We start from the raw sequence: 25,459 nt of genomic DNA, 5'->3' as shown, positions 1-25,459 counted from the left end.
CCACCCCTCTTGGAGCAGAATTAGCGTTTAGTCGAATACTTTAAGGGTAGTCAGATGTCACGGAGGGTAAGGTGTTTGTTGCCAAGGCCTGATTGCCTTGATAACTTGGGTTTGGTTCCTGGAATCCACGTGGGGGAAAGGACAGAACAAACTCTGGTAAGTGGTCCTCTGACCTCTCCACAGCACCATAGCATCAGAGACCATCCCCCATCTCCTGCCCCCTGTACAGTAAGCACAGCTCCATCCATAATGTCACGCTACGTTGTGCAGCGCTAAAAGCAAACCAACCATCAGTGACATAAACGGCTCTGCCTCCCCCTCTTGGATGGGCAGTAATGCCAAGATAGTTGGGCCTGACCCCCTCCCCAGATCACAGCCCCCTTCTTACTCCTTAGAAGTGACAACCACAATCCTGACACCCACGCCCACGCTGGGGACCTGCCTGGTACTGTCTTTAACTTGCAAGTCTGCGTCCATACACAGGAGGGGTTTGCATGTGCAAACTCCCAACAATGTATAACCATTCTTTCTAATGACCAAACCAAGAGCAGGCTCTTTTTTTTTTTTTTTTTTTCTTTTTTCTTTTTTTTTTTTCTTTTTTTTTTTTTCTTTTTTTTTCTTTTTTTTCTGGAGCTGAGGACCAAACCCAGGGCCTTGCGATTTCTAGGCAAGCGCTCTACTACTGAGCTAAATCCCCAACCCCCTTAAGAGCAGGCTCTTGAATACACTGGCTCCTCGTTGGTCTCAACAATAAAACCAGGTCACAGGAAATGAGAGGTAATGGTAGAATTTGAACTCAAGGCTGATGCCTAGTGGATCTGTTGTTCCTAAACCATCCTAACAAGAGACCAGCTAGGACTTTTCCCCTTCTCAAAAAATGCCTGATCTCAGCTCAACATACTTATCATGGCAGGGTTCGAGTCTATCCTAGAATGTGTGAGATGCTGTTTCAAAAAATATATATAAAATAAAAAAATAAATCAAGCACGGTGTGGTGGGCATATACCTTTAAGCCTAGCTCTTGGGGAGGCAGAGGCAGGTAGATCTCTGAGTTTGAGGCCAACCGGGTTTACATAAAGAGGTTCAGGCTAGCCAGGGGCTGCTACAGAGTGAGACCTTGTCTCAAAATCAAAAATACAAACGAACGAAACCAAAACAAACAAAACCAAAAAGCGTCTCTACAACCTCTGGCCTCTTCTACTTAGCAAGGACCTACTACTTTCTGCAGACACACTGTCTGGCCCCCAGCAATTTCGACAAACATGGAAAGGGTCCCCAACTCATCTCAAGGGCAAGAAGGGCAAGGATCTACCGGATTTCATTAGAAGTTTCTAGTAACTTTCAGTTGTTCACTTGCAACTTTACTGGAAAGGTTCCAAAGTGTGCCTAGACACCCAGAGCTGCCTGGCAGTGTGTATACAGGAAGGAGGAGGGGACAGAGGGGTAGGAAAAAGGGGAACTTCAGAAAAATCAGCCCCCAAGAGCTGAGAAATCCTTCCTTCCTTTCTGCACCCAGCCACATGGAGGCTGTGCTGGGGGCTTGGGACCTAGTCCAAGACAAGGTGGTAGAGATCTCTCAATGAAGGGAGGGAGGGCGCTGCGGCCTGAATCCTCCACAGCTGCAAGAGGCCAAGTTCCTAAGAGATTATGGCAAGAGAAAAGCAAGAGGTCAAGATGGCCCCGCAGGAGGTAAGAATGTCAGAACTGTTACAAAGCGCAGAACGGAACAAGAAGGCAGTGTTGACAGCTCCCGGCAAGCCTGAGATCCTAGATCCAGGGAGATCAGGAGTTCAAGGCTATCCTGGGCTATCTAAACAGTTTGAGGTCAAGCCTAGGCTACAGGAGACCTTGCCTCCAAAAAGAAAACCTTTCTTTTTAGTCCATGGATCAGCAGGGGTTCAACTCTTTTTTTTTTTTTCCAGAGCTGAGGACTGAACCCAGGGCCTTGTGCTTGCTAGGCAAGCGCTCTACCACTGAGCTAAATCCCCAACCCCAGGGGTTCAACTCTTAGGACACACTCAGACCAAACAGATGAGGCACTCTGTTTGGGGCGTCCCATCTTCCAGTATAACCCGACACACAAAATAAACACTGGTGTAAGAAACCAAGGGCTAAATATGCTTGGGGGAAACAGTTCGCTCAGTCCCAGTAAACTGTCCATCCAACAAGCTGCAGGGGAAAACCATACATCATGCCAAGTATTTCCACATAGTCGATATCGATGCTCCCTAAAGGTGAATGGACCTGGACCAAGCCCTAATCCAGCATGGCGGCCACATTTATGACTCCAAGGCTCAGACAAGGAGGTAGCTGTGAGTCCAAGGCTTGCCTGGACTACAAAGTCAGAACCTGGGACAAACTCTTTAGTAAAGTACATTTATCAGAGTGACATACATTCAGCACATTTCCTAAATGTTTCTTTTGTGTACGTATGCATGCTAAGTGCGACTGTCAGATCCCCTGACAGTTGTCCTATGGGTGCTGGGAACCAATCTTAGGTCTCCCACAAGAACAGCAAATGTTTTCTTCCTTTCTTTTTCTTTCTTTCTTTCTTTCCTTCCTTCTTTCTTTCTTTCTTTTATTGGATTTTTTTAATTTACATTTCAGATATTATCCCCTTTCCAGGTTTCCCCTCCGGCAACTCCCTATCCCATCCCCTGCCCCCCCCCCCCCGTTCCCCTAATTTTTTTTTTTTAAGATTTATTTATTTATTGTATATAAGTATACTGTCACTGTCTTCAGACACACCAGAAGAGGGCATCAGATCTCATTACAGATGGTTGTGAGCCACCATGTGGTTGCTGGGATTTGAACTCAGGACCTCTGGAAGAGCAGTCAGTGTTCTTAACCACTGAGCCATCTCTCCAGCCCCAAATGTTTTCTTTTTAATGGGTGTTTTACCTGTGTATTTATATGCATGCAATGCTTAGAGCCCTTGGAAGCCAGAAGAGGGCCCTGGACCCTCTGGAACTGGACTAACAGATAGTTGTGAGCCACCATGTGGGTGCTGAAGTTGAACTCAGGTTCTCTGGAACTCTTACCTGCTGAGCCATTCTCCACCTCCCCTACCCATCCCCATCCCTTTTCATTGAGATAGGATAGCCCAGGCTTACCCTTGAATTCACAGGAATCCATTTGGCCCAGTCTACCAGAGTGCTTGTCCTTCTAGCTGACTAGACCGGTCTCTCATGTATCCCAGGCTGACCTTGAACTCCTGATTCTCATCCTTTCAGCTCCCAAACCCTGGGATTATAGGATGACACCACTCTGCTAAAATGCTACAGCCTCTGGCTCCCAAATCTTTTCCAGTGGAGCTGTGGTAGGCTGCACCAGCCTTTAATCCCAGTACTTGGGAGGCAAAGGCAGGCCAGCCTGGTCTACACATAGCAAGTTCCAAGGCTACCCAGTAAAGCCTTGCCTCAAACAAACAAACGAAAAACCACAACCGCCTAGCTCCTGGTGATACACACCTCTAATCCTAGTATTCGCTGAGCAGGGCAGGCAGGTTCGAGTTCAAGGACAGCCTGGCCTACAGCTGCAGTTACATCTAGGGCTGGAGAAGAATCCTGCTTTGAAATACTGAAACTCAAACCAAACTCCAAAAGTACTGCCTTTGGACAATCCCAACATTGGGCAACAGTACTCATTGCCAGCTGGTGACACCATGCCAGGTCAGAAAAAAATTAGTCCCAGCCAAGTCTTGTCCACACATTCCTGATGCTACAATTTGGCTGCACCTGCTTCGAGGTAACAAGCCCTAAACCTTTTTTTTTTTTTGGAGCTGGGGACCGAACCCAGGGCCTTGCGCTTGCTAGGCAAGCACTCTACCACTGAGCTAAATCCCCAACCCCTAAACTTTTGTTGAAGGGAATTGGTTATAATGTGTGTGTGTGTGTGTGGAACACACGGATGGATGGACAGACAGACACAGTTGGGGACACACTTGTTAGAGAGTGGGCAGGGAAGGCCTGGGTCCTTCTATCCAGCCCTGGTTTGCTCAGAGAGCCTCATACTTCTATGCCCCAGTAGGAAATCAGATCTGGTCTGAAAAGAGCCCAGCCCACCTGGCTCTGTACCAAGCACACATCTTTTGTATGAATGAAGAGGAAAAAACTCCAAAGTTAAGACAAAAGGTTTTTTTATTCAAAAAATGCCAAGTATAAAAAAAAAAATAAGATCTCTTTTATTCCCCTGTACAGTATCTCTCAGAGAAAAACCAGCGGGCTACACGCTGCTCAAAGCACAACCCCAGAGAGGATCCGGAAGGCACACCACACCGGAACTGCCTTTCTGTCTTAGGTACACAGTCAGCAGAGCCTAGAGCCACTCCAGCAAGTAGGCAAGGGGCTCCCCACAGAAGGGAGCTATAGCAGCTGTCCCACCGGAGCCCCAACACCCCAAGCAAGCCTTGCAGCCCTCCCCAAAAAGGTCCCCAAGTCAGGAGGAGGGAAGAGAAAAAAAAAGACAGAACATGATAATAAAACCCTGGGGGGGGGGGGGACAACAGTCAGTGGAAGCTTGGAACAGGAAGGTAACCAAATAAATAAATAAATAAATACATTAAAACATCGGACTTCCAGGCTCGAAGGCGCCATCTTTCAAAAAAAAAAAAAAAAAAAAAAAAAAAAGAACAAGCAAAACAAAGAAACCAAAAAAAGAAAAAACAAAACAAAAAAAAAACCAACCCAAACTAACCCCTCCCCCCACAACACATAAAATAACTTAAAGGCTTTTTTTTTCCTTTAAAACGGTTATCTACAATCCTTTCGCAGGCTACCATGCCGGACTATACACACATTTACAGCTTGTCTGGTTGTTGCATTGGTTGTGCGGGTTTCTGTGTGAGGTCTTGGCTTTGAAACGGTTTTTTAAAGTCGAAACCAAAAAGGAAGACCCAGTTCACTTGGGAATTTTACTAAAGGAGGCAGAAAAAAAGAGGGCAGGTGGCTCAGCAGTTGGCCCTGTAGCCTCTCCCATGGCACCTTTTGTAGGAAGGGGGGGAGGTGGGAAGAGGGAGGGAGAAGGAAGCAAACCCAGGCAGAATTTGAGAAGCAGCAGGTTAAGAGGTAAGTTCAAGTATTTCTCCCAGCACAGACAAGAGTCCCCACAGAAGGCACTCGGAGGAGTTGGAAGAGGTGACAGGGACTTAAATATGGTGCTAGTTTTTAATCCCACCCCCCAAATGTTTTTCCCCTACCCTGGCCCATCTTGGTGACCCACAGTCTCCATGGTGACTAAAGTTCCATGACAGGGCTCTGACCCACTCCCACCTCCCCCCCCAACACCCGGGATTCTGCGGAGCCCAGCCACACTGGACGCCACTGAGTCTGTGAGGGGCAAAGCGGGGTCCAGGACGAGTGAACTAGTCTCTTCTCCTTGAGGGAGGTTGCTCCAGGGACCCCGGAGCCTGGAATGAGTTGTCATTTCTGTCCCTGCATCGTAGAGCAGGGTCCTGTTGGAGGCCAGCAGACAAGCTCTCTCTTCCCTGGAGGGTCTGACAGAATGGCTGCTATTTGCTGGGTGATGGTGACAGGCTGTGCAGATGAATCTCGGCGGTGGCCTGGGGCAGGAGAACATCCTGCATCCACGGATGGTTCTGGATTTCTTCAAAGGAGGGCCGGTCCGATGGTCTCAGGGACAGGCACCATCTAATAAGATGTTGACATTCTGCAGAAGGCAGAGCAGACGGGAGGTTAAAAGATGACTCAACTTGTTTTTGTAATGCAAAAGTCTTCTTCCCCAGACCCACAAGTCTGGGTTTTTTTTTTTTTTTTAAAGAGGCGAGTACTTTTTATACCTAACGCTGTCGGGTGGGAAAAAACTTAACACGAAAGCCTCCAGCAGTCTTTCAGTTAAAAAAACGTGCCTCCCCTCTTAAACCTGTGGTTTCAGACTTCAATAGCCGGCCTTTCCCACGACACCCACTCACCAGAAATAGGAAGGATGACAAGGGTTTTGATGAGCCATCACTGAGCAAGATGAGGTGATTCAATTCTTATGCTTACCGACCTACACTGACACTACCCAGAATGAGGTCACCGGGACCACAGTACTTAAGAGAGTTGTTGCCTTAAGGGGAGAAGGCTTCAATAGACCTTGATTTTTTTTTTAAACTTCCGTTTAGATACCAGGTCTCTGCTAATACTTAAAACTTTACAGGGTCTTGGAGTTGGGGCCGGATGTATATAAAACTTATTCCAGGAGTTGGGGATTTAGCTTAGTGGTAGAGCGCTTGCCTAGGAAGTGCAAGGCCCTGGGTTCGGTCCCCAGCTCCGGGGGGAAAAAAAAAAACCAAAAACAAAAACAAAAAAAACTTATTCCAATTTGAGATGAAAGAAAAAATGAAAGAAAAAAAAAAAGGCCTGGATGGGATTCCGAGGCCAAAAGGAGTAACTCTAACCCCAGTAGTTCGGGGCTCAAAGGCAGGTTAAACCCCTACTCTCCCCATAAGAAAATAAAACTAAGAAGGTGGGTAGGAATAGCACCCCCATACTCTCTTGCAATCCCCAAACCAGCCTTTCAAATATACCAACCCTAAAAATGGAAGGGAGAGCTGGGGGAGGCAAGGGAAGTTACCTGAAGAGACCCTTTGCCTAAAGTACACTTGGCCCTTGACGATCTCTTCGTCGTGCTCAAATGGAATATCTCCGCAGACCATGTCATAGAGCAGGATCCCCAGGGACCAAACAGCAGCCGACCTGCCGTGGTAGCGATGGTAGCGAATCCACTCTGGAGGACTGTACACTCGGGTTCCTACCAGCAGAGGGAATAGAAAGAAGCCGGCATTAGCAAAAATAAACAAAGCAAACGGTCGGAGCCCAGAGCCCTTCTTTAAAGATTTTTTTCCTCGGGACAGAGTTTCTCTGTGTAGCCTTGACTGTCCTGGGACTCACTCTGTAGGCCAGGCTGCCCTGGAGATCTGCCTACCTCTCCCAGTGCTGAGATTAAAGGCATGAACCACCACCACCACCACCACCACCAGGCTTTAAAATACTTCTTAAAGGCAGTGCCTGGCTTGGATTGGGCAGCACATGCCTTGAATCCCAGGTCTCAGAAGGCAAGACTTTGAACTTTAAAACAATCATACACATTATTTACACTACATCTCTGCCTCTTTGGTCCAGACAAGTGATATGGTACCTATCCAGGAACCCAAACCCTAAACCCAAATCCTTTACACACTGGCCCAAAAGACAGAGGCAGCGAAAAGCTGAATCGTGGAGGCCCTAATCACTCAGCGGGATAACCTTGAACTACAACGACTCCAAAGACTTTGCCAGATTAGTCTCATCTAGAACGGGCCACTTAAGGACCCTTATACACAACACTGAAGTCAGGGTGTGCTTTGGAAACTCTCCTCTGGGTTTTTTTTTTTTTTTTTTTGGTTCTTTTTTTCGGAGCTGGGGACCGAACCCAGGGCCTTGCGCTTCCTAGGCAAGCGCTCTACCACTGAGCTAAATCCCCAACCCCTCTCCTCTGGGTTTTAGGCCCCGGACACCTACACTCTTTCCTCCCCAAACTGGAAAGGTACGATTGCAGGGCTGGTTTCAGACCACGTGATTCCTGTTTACAAACTTTGGGTAGTAAAAAAAAAAAAGGCGCTAACCTCAAGGTGCCCAACAGGGGGCAGTAAAGGCTTGCCCAGGGGAGGAAAACACAGGGGAGGACTCAGCCAGCCATTAACTGTTAAATACAAAAAATGCAGCCCAGCCCAGCATCCTCCAAAGAAATTCAAACCACAAGCCAGAGTCACAAGTTTTGAAAGGACGTAGTTTGTTGGGGTGAGCCGCTCAGATCATGACCCACCCTCGTGCTTTGATCTACTATTCCCTCCCCTCCTTTTCTGAAAGAACGCGATCCAAGCCCCTCCCTAGGATAGATAGGTTTTCAGCCTCCCTGAGGAGACACCCAACTAATTTTCAAACCAGCAACAGATCTAATTTCACAACATTCGTCCCAGGCCTCGTCACCCCACAATACCCCCGAGTGGAGTGAACCGCGGCTCTTAGTCCTTTGCCCTCAAAAACAAAACAAAACAAAACCCGGCAGTTCTACGAACTACCTTAAAACTCCCACACAAAAACAAAACTACAAACAAACAAAAAGAACCCGGCACTAAAGTCTCCCGCCACCACCGGCTCCACCTCCTACTGGCGAGAAAAGTGGGTCATACTTTAGAAATCTGGGCTACAGCCGGATTGCCCACGACCTCTTATTCACGGGGAAAGCATGGAATTTACTAAATTCCTACCAAAAAGAAAAACAAGCAAACAGCAGCAGCAGCAACAACAACAAAAAAACCAATCACGCCAGAAATGCTTGTTGCAGGTTTTCAACCAGCTTGAAATCCCCGGCTGTGCTATGCCGGGAAGCTCGCCTCTGCCCCACCCCTGCCAGCTCTGAGCCAGGCGGCCCAATGACCTTTACAAAGGGCCGGAGCCGAGGCCGCCGGAGGCTTCCAAGCCGGTACCTTGGGCAGAGCTCCCTCCCCGGGGCCTGGCTCACCGTCAAAGTCCGTGTAGACTGTGTCCTTGAGCAGCGCCCCCGACCCGAAGTCGATGAGTTTGAGTTCGCCGCGGTTCAGGTCGATTAAGATGTTCTCGTCCTTGATGTCGCGGTGGAGAACCCCGCAGTTGTGGCAATGCCGCACGGCCTCCAGCACCTGCCAGAAGAAGCTCCGGGCCAGCTCCTCCTGGAGGGCTCCTCGCTCGGTGATGAAGTCGAAGAGGTCTTGCACGGGTTCGGGCCTCTCCAGGATCAGCACGAAACTATCGGGCCTCTCGAACCAGTCCAGAAGTCTAATGACGCCCGAGAAGCCCGAGCTCACCTTCTTCAGCAGGACCACTTCCATGGGCACTCGGGTGCCGTTGGGCTGCAAGGGTGAGTGAGGGCGAGGGTTAGCGCGCCGGTTCCGGCACGCCCGTCACCACCCACCCACCCGGGCGAGGGTCTCGGGCTCTGGCTCACTCACCAGTTCCCCCCAGTCGGAAATCCGGTCCTTCTCCACGTGCTTGATGGCCACCTGGAGGAAAAGACAGACCCCCCGAGTCTCCATCAGACCCTCCAGCTCAAAGCATCCCTCCGCGCGCCCTCCCCAAGGCGGGGTTGCCCACTCACCGGCAAGTTGTCGGCGACGCGGATGCCCGAGTAGACCGAGCCGAAGCCACCGCTGCCCAACAGCGGGCCCACCTGGTACTGCGACTCCAGGGGCTCCTTCTCTTTGCCTGGGAGAGAGGCACGGGACACTAAGCGCGCGCGGCCCACGCGGGGGTCCCCCCCAACGACCCGCGCGCCCGGGGTGGGGTGGGGACACTCACCCGGCGCCAGCTTGTTGGCGTGCAGGTCGTTGCAAGGCGCTGCGCGCAGGTGGGCCAGGGAGTTGATCTTGGACAGGAGCATCCCCACCTCCAGGGTGTCGGTGCGGCGCCGGTGCCGGGACGAGCAGCAGCGGCGGCGGAGCGAGCTGGGGCTGAGCCGACGGCCCGGACTCAGACTGCGGGTGGTGTTGCGGCTCGGGCTGCGGCTGGCGCGCAAGGCCGAGGGCGAGTCGGAGGACGACTGAGGGCGCTGGCGGGGCTGGCGGCAGGAGGGCTCGCCGGCCGGGTCAGGCAGTGCGGAAGGCGGCGGGGCGAGAGGCGCCGCGGGACCCAGGGCTGCTGCTGACTGTGACTGCTGCTGCTGCTGCTGCTGCTGCTGCTGCTGCTGCTGCTGCTACTGCTGATCCCGCCGCCGGCGCTGCCGACTCCCCTCCAGCCTCCTCCGCCGCCACGGCCGCTGCTGCAGACGCCCGGCTCGCCCCGCCGCCAGGAGTAAAGGGGCGGAGCGCGCCGCTGGGGAGGGCGCGCGCGGCGGGCGGGGACGGGGCGGGGCCTCTCCGGGAGGCCGAGGTGGGGAGCCGGGCTGGCGCGGCGGCGGAGGGCGGAGAGGGGGCGGGGAGGCGGCAGGACCAGGGCCGCTCCCCTCCGCTCCGCCCCCTCGCAGCTACACCCCTCGGCCTCGGCCCCGCCCCCGGGCGAGGCTGCAGCCAACCATAAGCGGCCTGATCTGCATAAGGCGTTGCGGGCCCCGCCCGGGCCCCGCCCCGCGCCTCGCGGTCAGAATGGTCGCTAACGCCGCCACGACGTGGCGGGAAGGAAAAGGCGCCAAAACGGAGGGGGAGGGGCGCTGGGCGTGCAGGGAGGCGGGGAGCTGGGTGGCGCGCGCGGCCGGGGGAGGAAGGATGGGGAGGGGCGTATCGATTCAAACCCAAACAATAACAAAGCCATCAAAGGCCGCCCGAGGCCAGCTCCGCCGGCTCTGCGTTTCCCGGAGATTTGGGGTGTGGTGGGGGGTCGAGGGTTGGAGCTGGAGCGTAGCAAGTTGTGAGGAATGGAAGGGCGTTGGTGTGGCCGGCGCGGAGGCCATGAGCAGGGGGACCGCGTGTGTGTGGATGCCGACCAGGGTGGTCCTCTGGTGTGACTCAGCCGGGAGACCTCCAAGGCTGCTGGGGTGGGTTGACGATGCACTGTGGGCTAGATCCCGGGGGTGGCGATTGTGTTTCGGGGGGCGAAGGGCTGTGCAAGACGTGAGTCACCGGCGTTTGCACACCGAGGGAGTCACAGGCCTGCGAGGGGAGTTGGGGGGGGGGGAACCTGGGCTGCGAGGAGCGGGTGACAAAAGATTCTCAATTTAGAAAACGAAAAAGAAAATCATAAGATACCAGAAGGTTCTGATCCCCTCAGAAAGGATCCGGGTCCGAGCGCCTGGGAGAGAGAAAATCACGACACAAATGTTAGCTCTCTCCTGCCAGATGCTGCCTCAGCCCCTTCCGAGAGGGCGGGAGGAGCAGGAAAATTCCTGATCGCGGGCGAGGGTGGGAGGGTGCCGCTGGGTTTAATCAGAGGTTGCTCCTGTAGTCACCTTCTTTCTCATCAGCTTGGTATTAGCAGTCAGGCGATACCAGCTATTCTTGGCCCGGGACCGGAGCCTTGTCTCAAAGGAAAGGCCCCACGTGCACGTGGAAATACCGCGTCTTTTGTCCTTTTAAACTTCAGGGAGAGTTGATAACGACGTGTGAAATTGGGAGACTCTCATTCTGTGTAACCTATACACTGAGATGCTAGTGGCAGGGAGTCATTGAAAGCCAGCTACACCCCATTTTCGTTATTTTTGCTTTTTTTTGGGAGGGGGGCGGTCCGAGAGATCTTGAAAGGAGCAGACTGTCGAGCCTGTTACAAAGCCTGTTACAGATGTAGTCATTAACGTGTTTAAAGGCTTCCTTTACAAGTTTTCCGTGGTGCTTATAAAGATACCCAGAGACTCCGTAACAAAACATTACATATTTCCCTTTTGTTTTTGTTCTGTGGCCCAGCTCATTCATTTCTGATGACGAAAGGAGAAAAACCCAGGGGAACAAGAGTTACTTCCTTTTTTGCAGATAGGAAAATGAATCGTAAGTGGGATGACACAGGGTCATACGACAGGCTGGGGAATGACCCAAATTCTGCTCCTGAGGGTTCAGAGCTTTCCTTTAAACTCCTGTGACACTGGCATTGAACAGGGCATCAGAAAACAGGTATGCCTAGAATTGGGCCCAGCATTCTGGTCCAGGCCAGCCTTGTCTACATAGAGAAAAATCTGTCTATAAATAAATTACTTTAAAAACACCAGTGTACCTCCAGTCCCATCAGGTCCTCAGCTCTGTCTAAACAAGACTATTTCCACTTGTTTTCAATCTCCCAGCACATTCCGGGCTTTGTGACTCTGAAAACCAAGTCCACCTGTCCAAAGGGCCCTGTCCTCTTCTCGGAATGTGTTTGATGTTGGGAAATAAATCCAGAGTCCTACACGTGCACCCTGCCCCTGAGCTACGCGCCAGGCGCCAGACCTCTCTCCTCTTATCCAGAGCCCTGCGTTCTGAACGAGGAACACGTCGTATTTGCACATTGTTGCTGGACAAACTCCCAAGTCTTCATTCACTGTCCCTCCTCCACCCATCTGACAGTCATGTGGGGTTATTACAAAGGAAAAAAAAATCTTTCTGGTCAGAGGATGCTGTTTAGTGGGTAGAGTATTTGCTTGCCAGACATAAAATCCTGGGTTCGATTCCCAGCAATACGTGAATGGTACCTTGGGCATTGCCCCTGATCCCAGGACAAAGGAGGCAGAGGCAGAAGGATCAAAAGTTCAAAGTCAGTCGGAGACGCAAAAGATCTTGTCTTCAAACAACAAAAAACTACCTGTACATACACTATCTCTTCATTTATTTATCCCACCTACCCACTTCGTTTTCCTTTTCCTAATTAATATACAATCTCACCGCGCATTCCAAAGACGGGACAGTTCTCAAATTCGTGGGTCTCTTGGCTTCCTGCCTTCCCACTTGCCTACACGGCAAGCGGGACCAGCTTCTATCCAACAGTTACTGATGGAAGAGAGTATGATCCAAGGTAAGGATCACGCTTAAAATCAATTCGTGTGAACCTGGTAGAGTGGGTCATACTTGTAATTCCGGTACTCGGAAGTACTAAGACAGGAGGATTGCCGGGCTGAGCTGAGTAGTGAAGTCAGACGGTGGCGTAACTGAGACCCTGTCTCAAAAAGAAAAGTGTTGGGGTTGGGGATTTAGCTCAGTGGTAGAGTGCTTGCCTAGCAAGCTCAAGGCCCTGGGTTCGGTCCCCAGCTCCAAAAAAAAGAAAAGAAAAAAAAAGAAAAGTGTTATGGCCGAGAATGTATGTGGCCCAGTGATCAAGTAGTCATCTTGCAACCCTGGGGTTCATGCCCCCAACAGGGAAAACAAACCAACAAAAGACAAACAGAAAACCCAGGATATTTATGTGGGCGCGGGAAAAAATAAGGTCAAAGGTGAGGAAAGAGTAAAGCAAGAGATCCCACTGAGGAAACTTTCGATTCATACAACTACTGGGTGGTTATGAAAGCGGCCAAGTTACTTAGCCTTTCTTCCTAAGGTGCAGATAGCTTCACCTACCTCCTCGCTGGGAGAAGCAAAGCCTGCGTGCCTAACCTCAGACCCAGCACAAAGCCACTCCTAGCTATGACACTGTAACAGTGGCCATGGTGATGGCCATTATGATGGCCAGCACCTTGCAAAGAGAGCGTTGGCCTGTCCTTTTATTGCAATCCCACTGCACAGGGCAGGGAGGGATGGGTGCACATCGAAGTGGGCGTGTGGAGGTCAGAGGACAGTTCTCGGGAGCTGATGCTGGAAGGTTCTTATACCTGGAAGGGTCCAAAGGTAAACATGCTGGGTAAGGAAACTGAGAGGTGCGAAAAGGTGCTGCCAAGCAGAGTTTGATCCCCAGGAACCATAAATCCCCAAGTGGTCCCGACTCTCTCTCTCTCCTCTCCTTCTCTCTTGTTCCCTCATTCTCCCACCCCATTCTCTCATTCTCTTTCTCTCAATCAATCAATCAATCAATGGGGGTGAAGAGATGGTGGCTCAGCTGTTACTAGTCCTTACTGCTCTTGCAGAGGACCTGAGTTCAGTTCCCAGAACCCAAGTCTAGTGACTCACAAACCCCTGTAACTCCAGCTCCCGTGGGATTGATCCTATGTCCTGTTCTGGACCCTTCAGTCACCTGCCCTCTCGTGAACCTGTACACATACACACACACGCACACACACACACACCCTCACGCACGCACAGACATGCATACCTACACATACACATAATTTAAAATAAAAAAATATATATATATTTTTTAAAAAACTGTGTGTGTGTGTGGGGGAATCCAAACAGATAGTGTATCACTCACTACTAGCTGGGTGTGGTGACACTCCCGTGTAATCCCAGCACTCTGAGCTGAGGATTGACCAATGGTGTGCTCCAGGTCAGCCTGGACTACACAATCAACTGGGGGTGGGGGTGGGGGGGGCATGGAGGGGACAAAAAGACTCTAAGGAAGAGTTGGGAAAATTACCCTAATGGTTAAATAACGAATGGTCTGGGGAAGACAAAAGCCGTACTTGTGCCGGCAGAGCTGGGTAAAGAGTAGTACTGTTATCGCTAAATTGAACACTGATCAAAATGTCAAAGGTTGTCCAGCAATGCCTGTAATCGCTGAGGTGTAGGAGGAAGTCTGAAGCGATAGCCAGACCAAAAACATGCCTTTTCTTTCTGAGACAGGGTTTCTCAGTGTCATGTTGGCTATCCTGGAACTCACTCAGTAGACCAGGCTGGCCTCGAACTCAGAGACCTGCCTGCCTCTGCTTCCCAAATGCTCAAAAGAAAGACTTGCTCCTCCTCAGAAGCCAGGTACCCCACTGGTTTTAAAGTACTTTTGTTTTGCAATGCCAGGGGATCTTATGCAGGGCCTTGGATTAGGAAAGGTTTACATAGCAACCACTGAGCTCAGGGGAACCAGCCTGCTGGGCTTTTGTCTTTTTCTTGTGAAGATTTTTTCAACTAACCCAGTAGACAGCAATTAGTGTCTGTATGCTTTTATTTCTCTCTCACAAAGTAATTATCCAGGGTTGGGGATTTAGCTCAGTGGTAGAGCGCTTGCCTAGGAAGCGCAAGGCCCTGGGTTCGGTCCCCAGCTCCGGAAAAAAAAAGAAAAGAAAGAAAAAAAAAAAGAGTCTCACAAAGTAATTATCCTAGGCTGGCTGCCCTTTAATCCCAGCCCTTGGGAGGCAGAGGCAGGTGGATCTCTCGGATTTCAAGGATTTCAAGGCCAGCCTGGAAGTATGACAGAGTAAGTTCCATGCCAGAGAGGATGGTAGAGTGAGAACATGCCTCAAGAATAAATAGCTACAATTAACTGAAATAAATTTTCTGGGGCTTAGAGAAACGTCTCAGCGGTTAAAAAAAACACAGGCAGCTCTTGCCGAGGGCTCATGCCTTGCTCCTGGCATCCACAGGATGATTCACTGTAATTACCCAGGACTTGAAAGGTGTAGGCAGGAGGATCGAGAGTTCAAGACCATCAGCTGGGACTATATGAGCCCCTGTATCAAAAAAAAAAAAAAAAAAAAAAAGATGGGGCGGAGCTGGAGAGACAGCTCCACCTCTCTCAGAGGACCTGGGTTCAATTCCCAGCACCCACAATGTAGTTTGTACCTACATGTAACTCCACTTTTAGGGGATCCAATACCCTCTCCTGGTTTCTGAGGTGACGTGTGTAAGTGAACTCGCATACACATAACTAACAGGACACAGTAGCACATGTTTTATGCTTAGCATCCCTGAGGAGTCAGAGGCAGGCAGATCTCTATGAATTCCTGGTTTGGGGGAAGTCCTGGTCCCCAGAGCAAGTAAATGAAAGAAAACAAAATCACTAAATCTCCTAAAAAGAAAGGTGAGGATGGGGGCCCTAGGTCAGTTGTTAGAGCCCTAGCAGGTTTCAAGACCTGGGTTTGATCCCAAGTACTCGGAACCTGGAAGTGGTGGGCCAGCAGGATGACTCAGCAGAGGGACTTGGAGGTTAAGGTGGAGAATTTAAGGGCAGCGTGAGCTACAAAACGAATTCCAGGGCAGCCAGGAGTTGTTACATAGAGAAACTCTGTCTCAAAACACCAAACAGACAACAAAAAGCCATTCTATGCTTACCTTTGGACTCTATTATGAAGGTTCAAAGAAAGTGGAGAGGTCTAAGGAAGGCTACATGTGGATGTGGATCTTATTTCAGCTTTGTTTTTTGCTTTGTTTTGAGACAGGGTCCCATCGGGTAGATCTGCCTGGCCTTGAACTTCCACAAATTCACCACCACACCCACATTTTATTTTTAAAAAAAATAGATCTTGGGGTTGGGGATTTAGCTCAGCGGTAGAGCGCTTGCCTAGGGAGCGCAAGGCCCTGGGTTCGGTCCCCAGCTCCGAAAAAAGAAAAAGAAATAGATCTTAAATTGTGGATATGTAAAAGATAGAAAGGAATGGTTAAAACCAGGAGGGATGCAGGCATGGTAGCACACACCTTTAATCACACCACTCAGGAGGCAGAGGCAAGCAGATGTCTGTGAGTTCGAGGTCAGCCTCGCTCACATAATGAGTCCAGGACAGCCACAGTCATGGAGGGCTATGTAGAGAGACCCTGTCTCAAGTCAACAGACAAACAGAAGATGCTTTGGGTTATAGTGTGTGTGTGTGTGTGTGTGTGTGTGTGTGTGTGTGTGTGTGTGTACACTTTAATAGAATTGCCTTCAAAGGCCAGAAGAGGGCACTTTATTTCCTGGAGCTAGAGTTTGCTGGTCGTGAACCTTTGGATGAGTGCCAAGAATCAACCTCTGTTCTTGAAGAGAGTAGTGTGTGCTCTTTTATATTCCCCTAAAGATTTATTTATTTCATGTATGTGAGTACACTGTTAATGTCTTCAGTCACATCAGATCCCATTACAGATGGTTGTGAGCCACCATGTGGTTACTGGGAATTGAACTCAGGACCTCTGGAAGAGTAGCCAGTGTTCTTAACCGCTAAGCCATTTCTCCAACCCCCTTTGCTTTTTTTGGTAATTAAAGAAAAAAATTTTTTAAGTAGCTGGTAGTGGCATATGTCTTTAATCTCAGCACTTGGGAGAGAGAGATCAATTTCTGTGAGTTCCAGACCAGTCTGGTTTACAGAGTGCCAGGACAGCCAGGACTACAAAAAGAAACACTGTCTTTAAAAAAGATAGACAGGGGCTGGGGATTTAGCTCAGTGGTAGAGCGCTTGCCTAGGAAGCGCAAGGCCCTGGGTTCGGTTCCCAGCTGCGAAAAAAAAGAACCAAAAAAAAAATAAGTCGGCACGTGGAATGTGTGTCCGATGTGTGACGGAGCCAGAGAACAACTTGCAGGAATCAGTTCTTTCCTTCCACACGCTGAGTCCGGGAATAGAACTCGGTTCTCCAGACCTGACAGCGAGCGAGCCCCGTACCTGGTGAGCCGTCTCACCTGCTCTTAACCATTTTGCATTTACCTTTGTTTTGATGTCCCTTACAGTAGTGAGGACTGCGTGAACCTGGGCCCTCCAGCATGCTCCGCAACTGCTCTGTTGCTGAACTGCATCCCCTGAAATTCTTTCACTCTAGGAGACAGGGACTCGCGAAGCTGCCCAGGCTGTCCTTGAACTCAATCGGTAGATACACTTGTGATCCTCCTGCCTCAACCCTCTGACTGGGATTGTGGTGCTGTGCTTGCAGGTTTTTGAGGTTTTTGTTTGCTTGCTTCTTTGTTTTTTTTTGGAGCTGGGGACCGAACCCAGGGCCTTGCACTTCCTAGGTAAGCGCTCTACCACTGAGCTAAATCCCCAGCCCCTGCTTCTTTGTTTTTAAGTGTCATGGTTTGAATATGCTTAGCCCAAGGAGTGGCATTATTTTGGGGATGTGGCCTTGTCAGAGTGGGTGTGGCCTTGTCAGAGTGGGTGTGGCCTTGTTGGAGGAGGTGTGTCACTGTGGGCGTGGGCTTTAAGACCCTCATCCTTGTTGCCTGGAAGCCAGTCTTCTCCTAGCAGCCTTCAGAGGAAGATGTAGAACTCTCAGCTCCTCCTGCACCATGCCTGCCTGGATGCTGCCATGTTCCCGCCTTGATGATGATGGACTGAACCTCTGAACCTGTAAGGCAGCCCCGACTAAATGTTGTCCTTGTAAGAGTTGCCTTGGTCATGGTGTCTGTTCACAGCAGTAAAACCCTAACTAAGGCAATAAGACGGTACCTTGCTGCATAGCTCAGGCTGATACAGACCTCGTGGTCCTCCAGGCTCAAGCTCTGAAGTACAACTGTAGCTGTCTTGCTTCCTCTTCTATCTATACTGGTTGCTATTGTTTCTGTTGGTTTGGTTCTGGTTATTTGTTTCCTCTGAGACTGGAGCTGAAGTTCAGTTGTGAGCCACCGTGTGGTCGCCGAGAATCAAACCTGGGTCCTCTGGAAGAGCAGTCAGTGCTCTTAACCACTGAGCCATCTCCCCGACCCCAATCTTCCTTTTTGTTACTAAATGTGGACTTAGACTGGAGTCCTGGACTTGTTCCACTTTTGAGATGGGATTCGAAGCCTTCAGACTTCAGGTGTCATCCACCTGCCTCTGCCCGCTGAGTGTCCCGAGATTACAGACCTCAGCAATGCACGCCAAGTGCCCGGAAGTGAGAGTGACCAAGTGTCTGAATACCAAGCTGGCTGATCCCAGGAACTTAGCGAGTTGCGCTGCCCACACGCTGATATCACCTTGCCTTGTCTAGGCGTCCAACGGTGCCCCTTTACAAAGGAGCCACTTGAGTGGGGCACGGTGGCAGGTGACACATGCTTGTGATCCCAGCTGTCACCGAGGCTGAAGCAGGAGGAACAGTGGGAGGGGAGTTGTGGGGCAGCCTGACCCAGACAATAAAGACCAAAAGAGACACCCGCTCACTAGGTGAGGAGGTCAATCTATATGGGTCAGAGTCACACCTGAAATCATCCTTCTGAGTGGGAGCTGAGCTGGCAAACCGCCGGTCCTGAGTTCATCCTGTCTCTTTCAAGAAGAGGCCACCTGATCTTCCTCCTCTCTGGTTTCCCCCCCCCCCCCCGACCACTTCAGCCACTTGTTTTAAAACCCGCAACGATTATTTGTAGTGGTCACGTGACACCATCTGAGCCACCCCATCTGTAAGGACAGTCAGCGTAGTGACAGTAGCTACGTGACAGAGCGCTTGCCTGGCAGGCTTACGGCTCTGGGTTTCACACCCAGCACCTTAATCAACCAATCAGTCAGTCAGTCAATCAAATTAGGACTGGAGATGTGGCTTACTGATAAAAGCATGTGTCTCATATGTAGTGGGTCCTGGGTTCAACTTCTAGGCACCGGGGGTTGGGGGAAGATAAGATTATTTATAATAGTTAATGATAGTTCTTTTTTCTTTTTTTTAAAGGTCTATTTATTCATTTTATTTATATGAGTCCACTGTTGCCGTCTTCAGACACACCAGAAGAGAGCATGAGATCCCATTACAGATGGCTGTGAGCCACCATGTGGTTGCTGGGAATTGAACTCAGGACCTCTGGGAGAGCAGTCAGTGCTCTTAACCGCTGAGCCATCTCTCCAGCCCGATAGTTCTTTTTCTATTGCTGTGATAAGACACCCTGACAATGGTAATTTACAGAAGGAAGGGTTTATCCGGGCTTACAGTTGCTTAGGATTAGAGTCTGTGATGTTGGAGTTCAGGCAGTAGGTAGGAACAGCTGAGGGATTCTGTGAATCTTCAGGAGTCCAAAGCCCACCTCCGGTGACACACCCTCCCAATATAATCATCAACAGCCAATCAATTTCAAAGGCCTGAGACTATGGGCACATTTACTGTTTTTCTTTTGTTCATGGAAACACGGTTTCTCTGTGTAGCCTTGTCTGTCCTGAAACTGGCTCTGTAGACCAGGCTGGCCTCATGCTCACAAAACTCCACTTGCCTCTACCTCTCAACTACTCGGATTAAAGGTGTGCCCTACCACCCAGCCCACATTTGCTATTTAAACGGTCACATTATTCAAGCCAGATATGGGATGCCCACGTCTGTCTGTCATTCCAGGATGCTGACCCTAGAGGATCTTGATGTTGAGGCCAGTCTGGAAAACAGGTCTCAAAAAATAAAAATAGGGGCCGGGGGAGATGACTCAGTTGGCAAAGGGGTGTCGAAGCCAGAATGGGAGCCTGAGTTCTGTTCCCCAAGTATTCACGTAAAAGCTGGGTGTAGGCTTTAGAGGCTTATAATTCCAGCACTGAGGTGTGTGTGTGTGTGTGTGTGTGTGTGTGTGTGTGTGATGAAAAAATGAGAGAGAAGATAACTCCTATCAACCTCTGACCTCCACATGTAGGTGCATGCATACCTGTTTCACACATCGGCACATGTATTTAAGTATGAATAACCAATCAGTAGTAAATAGGAAAAAAAAAAAAAACAGAGTATCACTATAGGTGACACACACCTATTAGCAGCTATTTGGAAGGCTGAGGCAGGTCCAAGGCATGACTTCATGTATGTAGGCCCGTGTGGGCAGCACAGATGCTCTCCTCTCTCTACAGTCTATGCATAAAGGTCAAAGGACAGCTTGCAGAAGGTGGATTCTCTCCTTCTACCATATAGGTCCTGGGGACTGGGCTCAGGTCGCCAGGGGTGGTGTCAGGGACTTTTATCCGCTGAACTATGTTGCCAGCTCTTAAAAAAGAATCAAATCCCAATCTGAGGTGACACACACCAGGTAACGTGGTTGTTCCTTGCCTCTCCCTCTGTCCTGATACATCACAATGAAAAGACAGATGGCTGTTTGCTTTTCCACAACACAGACTCCATACCTACCTCGTTGGTGCAAAAAAAACACCGCTGCTAATCAGTCTCATAAAATTACAAACGGCAAAGCAGAGGTGGCCAGGCTGCCTCTAACCTGGTACTTGGAAGAATGAAAAAGGATGTGCGGCCACATTGACACACTATCACCAAAAAAGAAAAGAAAAAAGAAGTAAACTAAAACAAGCAGATTTCAGGGCTGGGTGAGAGATCTCGCCTAGTTCACTTCCTGCCTCCGAAAATGTTTTGATGCAGATTTTGTCATCTTCAAGAAGGAACTTGCAGGGCTGGAGAGATGGCTCAGTGGTTAAGAGCACTGACTGCTCTTCCAGAGGTCCTGAGTTCAATTCCCAGCAACCCCATGGTGGCTCACAACCATCTGTAATGGGATCTGATGCCCTCCTCTGGTGTGTCTGAAGACAGCAACTTATATTTAATAAATAAATCTTTAAAAAAAAAAAAAAAAAAAAAAAAGAAGGAACTTGCCCCAAAAGTGACGACTCTCCCTTTTGATCCCAGCACTCAGGAGGCAGAGGCAGGTGGATCTCTCTGAGTTCAATGGCAGCCTGCTCTACAAACCAGAGAGAGAGAGAGAGAGAGAGAGAGAGAGAGAGAGAGAGAGAGAGAGAGGCGTTTAGATTGATTTCCAGATTCCAGGCTGGGGGATTTATCTCTGTGGCAGAGACCTCTTGCATAACAGTTCCGAGGCCCTGGATTCTTTTCCCAATACTAAAAATAAATCACTATGAGTACGTGGATAAAAAGATTGCCAGTTTCCTAAGGCAAAGGCCTAGAGAAGTAGGCGTGAGATGTGATCTAATAATACTTACACCAGGCAAGCGTGATCCCGGGTGGAGGGAGAATGATCAGGAGTCACGATTGTCTCTGGCTACACAGGGAGGTCAACCACAGCCTGAGCGACACGGGACCCTGTCTTACCACGCCAACAAACACACCAAATAAGACCTAACTTTTCGGAGGGTGAGCCGTTGAGACAGGGCTCCCCTTAATTCTTGGCTGGCCTGGGAGTCACTGTGTAGACCAACCAGGCTGAGCTCAAAGCCAGCGGCTGCATGCAGCCCTCCTGCCTTACCCTCCCCTGTCATTGTCGTTGGATTACAGGTATACACATGGCTGTGTCCAGCTGCTATCTAATATTAGCTGTGCGTTAATTAATCCTTTTCCGAGGCACATATGCCGCATACATATTCATGTAGATCCATATGGCACGTATGTGCAGATTTTTCTCTAATTCTCTTAATTGCTAGCATATCTAGAAAATGACATAACTTGCCCAAGGACCACAGGTGAATTAGACGCAAGCCATCATTTATTCCCGGGGTGTCGCTGTCTGTTAGAGAGCACATTCGGATCATCGACAGCGAAGGGGCCCATTCAAGAGACTCAGGAAGTGAGATAACAGACAGAAAGACACTATTGTGCCCCGCACATGATAGGCTCTGGGAGCTATGCTGTAGCCTATTCCCACCCATGCTTTCAGGAAGATGTGTGTGGATGCGCGCATGGGCACGCATACACGCACACACGTGCACGTGCACACACCCAGGCGCGTGCGTGTGTGAGACATACACACACACACACACACACACACACACACACATTCTGCTGTGTAGATGACTGGCAGCACCAAGTCACAGAGACACAGGTGACTTGTCAAAGTTATATGGCCCTGATGCTGTAACCAGATTGGTTGCTGGCACGGGCTGCTTCAGTGCCCACTGAGACGCCACCGGTAGGAAGGGCGAGCTCTATTTGCCAAGGGGTAAGTGAATAATGGAGGCAGTGTAGCCACTTTCTGGTAACCTGTTTACAGGACGGGGCACTATGATAACCAAAACTTTTTTCTGGGGAATTTTCAGGTGCGTGGGGACTTTCCAGTCCTCTCTTCAGCACAGTCTTTCTCTGCTCTGCGCACCTGCCTGCTTCGCCCCCAGTCACAGGGTCCACTAGGGGAAGGTTCTGTGGTTCTCCAGAGCCCCCGCCACCTGGAACCGTCAGAAATGCAAATTTGGGGGCCATTCCAGACCCACAGGATCAGAAACTGAGAGGGACAGAGAGAGGGTCAACCATCTGCTTGGGGTGTGTGTGTGTGTGTGTGTGTGTGTGTGTGTGTGTGGTTTTTTGCATTTTATTTGTTTGGACTTTTGCCTTTTGATACATGGCTTGAATTACATAACTCAGCCAGACTGGCATTCAGTTTACAATCGTCCTGCCTCAGCCTCCTAAACACTGGGGTCGCCTGCTTGTGTTACTCCTTCAAATAGATTCTTAAGTGCATTTATCTTTTGGGTGTGCACTCTCTCTCCTGTGTGCAAAACTGTTCCTTTGGGGGTGGGGTGCATTTGAGACAGGGTCTCACTAGGTATCTCTAGCTGTTTCTGCAACCCACTACTATGAGGACCAGGCTGGACTCGAACTCACAGAGCTCCTGCCTGCCTGGGATTAAAGGTGTGCGGCAAGCTAAGAGTTTCCTTGACAACTTTTCCACAAGCTGAGGATGGGGCATCTCAAAGTCAAGGTAACACATTGAGACTCTGCCTCAAGACTCACATAAAAGAGGGAGGAAGGGCTGGGGGGATGCCTCAGTGGTTAAGAGCGCTTGCCGCTCTTCCAGAGGACCCAGGTTCTAGTCCCAGCAACCACCTGGTGGCTTTCATCTTTAATTCCAATTCCGGGGAATCTAATGTCCTTCTCTGGCCTCCAAGGATACCTAAACAAACAACACGCATACACACACACTTTTTTTTTTTTTTAAGTTTTAAATCTGCGTCATAGCAAATGTTGTTAATCCCAGCCCTGAGGAGGCAGAAGCAGGAAGAGATCTCTCCTGATTTCAAGGTCAGCAAGGACAACATAGTGAATTATAGGCCAGCCATGGCTACACAGTAAGACCCTATCTCAAAATAAATTATGAGTTTTTCTTTTTTTTTTTTCTTTTTTTTAAATTTGGTGTCTTTGAAATAGGGTTTCTCTGCATAGCCCTGGCTGTCTTAGAACTCGCTCTGTCAACCAGGCTAGTCTTGAACTCAGAGATCCACCTGCCTCTGCTTCTGAATGCTGGGATGGACGATGTGTAGCACCATGGCCCACCCAGTTGAAAACGCCGTTCTCTTTTTTTAAACGGGAGAATGTTCTATACTCAAAGGTAGATTACCTGCTCAAGCATTTGCAAAGCCTTGAGGGGGGGAAACACAACAAAAACAAAACCCAAACCTGACTCTGATCCAGGCCCCGTCAAGGATCTGACAGGACAAGGCCCTTTTGAGATGACTCGGGCTAAGTCACAGTTGACTGTCGGGCCCCTGAGCGGTCGCTGCTCCAGGCTTCCCATGGGCTCTGGTTTTACGTCCATCCTGACTCAGCCATTTGGAGGTTGAGCAAGCTGAACATCTCTGAAGACTCAGTTTCCTTGCCTGTAATTTGAGGCTAATAATAGCTCCCTCCCTCCTAGACACAATTCTGTAATTGCCAAGTACATAACAGGCACCCGGGACATGGCGACGTAGCCTGGTAATTAACCTGTTCGCCGTGGCACCCTCAAGTGAGGTTTTGGCTGTCACGCTTACACCTGTTCAGAACGTGTAGGACACTGTGGTGTCTATTTACATGTATTTTATTTTTGTTTGTATGTTTTGAGACAGGGTCTCACTATAACCCTGGAACTCACTATGTAGCCCAGGCTAGCCTTGACTTAGAGACAGAAACCCTCCTGCCTCTGTCTCCCGAGTGCTGAGATTAAAGACCTCACAGGTCACCAGGGCCGACTCGAATCCTCTTGGAAATTATATGCCCCCCTCCACCCCCTTAACCCTGACTCCTTCCATCTGGACTGGTCTTGTGATCAGTCAGAAGGTAACTTAGGGGGCTGGGGATTTAGCTCAGTGGTAGAGCGCTTGCCTAGGAAGCGCAAGGCCCTGGGTTCGGTCCCCAGCTCCGAAAAAAAAAACCAAAAAAAAAAAAAAAAAAAAAAAAAAAGAAGGTAACTTAGAGTCCTCTTCATGGTCCCTCCCCTGAGTGGCTGTCACCCCAGACTTCTGACCCCGGAGGATCAGTTCCCTAATTAAAAGGAACTGTCTCCTGGGCACTTTGACCTGTCTGGTGAGGTCTGGCGAGTTCCTTTGGCTGCAAGAAGCATTGTTGAGAACGAGCTAGCGTGACTCTCTGGCTACACTTGGGAAACAACTGTCTTTCCGAATCACCTTGCAAACCATGGCAAGAGATACATTTAGGGCAAGTGCCAAGGCCCTCAATGGGGGAAGATATTTTTAAGCAGGGGGATTTCCTCAAACCCATCAAATGACACCATGTAGACAGCTGCCTGTCCCACATGACCTGGCAACTTCCCAGGCCTGCAGTTAGCTATACCTCGGGATGATGTAGGAATCAGGTCTGCCTTTTCCCAACAGGGCTCAGAGCAGGGAATATGCCATTTATTTGAGTGAGTACAAGGCATCCAACTAGAGCCTCGTGGGTCAGGGGTTTATAGGGGACACCCTCTGCCTAAAATTATAAGTGACCTCTGAAAACAAAGCATTAAAAGTTTTGGGGACAGGGGTTGGGGATTTAGCTCAGCGGTAGAGCACTTGCCTAGCAAGCGCAAGGCCCCGGGTTCGGTCCTCAGCTCCGGGGGTGGGGGTGGGGTGGGGGGTGGGTTAGGGACTCAGCTAGGCATGGTGGTCCAGGCATGGCAGTACACGCCTTTAATCACAAGACTCAAGGCAGAGGCAGCGGACCTCTGAGAGTTCCAGACCAGTCTGGTCTTCATAGTGAGTTTCCGGGACAGTGCAGGATACTTAGTATCCTCTGTCAAGAACAAACAAACAAAAACCCCTCAGTTCTTCACACGTCTATTGCAGACACTTTACCAATTTAAAACCGAGTTTGTGTTAGCAGTCTGGCCTTTAACTCAGAGATACGCCTGCCCCTGTCCGCCTCCTGAGTGCTGGTTTTAAAGGTGTGCACCACCACCAGGCTCTTTGCTTGCTTGCTTGCCTGCTGACTTTCCGATTTTATTTTTTGAGACAGGTTTTGTTTTTTTTTTTAATTTTTTTCTTTTTTTTTTTTAATTATTTATTTTATTTATATGAGTACATTGTAGCTGTCTTCAGACACACCAGAAGAGGGCATCAGGGGCTGGAGAGATGGCTCAGCGGTTAAGAGCACCCGACTACTCTTCCAGAGGTCCTGAGTTCAATTCCCAGCAACCACATGGTGGCTCAC

General features: G+C 49.8%; 1 protein-coding gene and 1 long non-coding RNA gene across 3 annotated transcripts; one reads left to right on the top strand and one right to left on the bottom strand.

Annotated features, from left to right (window-relative positions):
• Positions 1-4,121: 4,121 nt before the first annotated feature.
• On the bottom strand, positions 4,122-9,811 carry Pim1 (Pim-1 proto-oncogene, serine/threonine kinase). Of its 2 annotated transcripts, NM_017034.1 has the most exon segments (6): positions 5,153-5,667; positions 6,577-6,753; positions 8,506-8,872; positions 8,972-9,022; positions 9,118-9,224; positions 9,318-9,402. In NM_017034.1, coding segments are annotated over 6 exon segments (942 nt in total). In that variant the 5' UTR covers positions 9,400-9,402; the 3' UTR covers positions 5,153-5,509.
• Positions 6,080-8,854, top strand: LOC147998558 (uncharacterized). Its single transcript, XR_015645634.1, has 2 exons — positions 6,080-6,220; positions 7,488-8,854. It is a non-coding gene; the product is annotated as an uncharacterized LOC147998558 (long non-coding RNA).
• Positions 9,812-25,459: the final 15,648 nt, after the last annotated feature.

Source organism: Rattus norvegicus, chromosome 20 (genome assembly GCF_021556685.1).
Source record: "Rattus norvegicus strain SHRSP/BbbUtx chromosome 20, alternate assembly SHRSP_T2T, whole genome shotgun sequence".
Classification (NCBI taxonomy): domain Eukaryota; kingdom Metazoa; phylum Chordata; class Mammalia; order Rodentia; family Muridae; genus Rattus; species Rattus norvegicus.
Note: the sequence above shows the minus strand (reverse complement) of the source record. Positions and strands in the feature narration are given on the sequence as shown.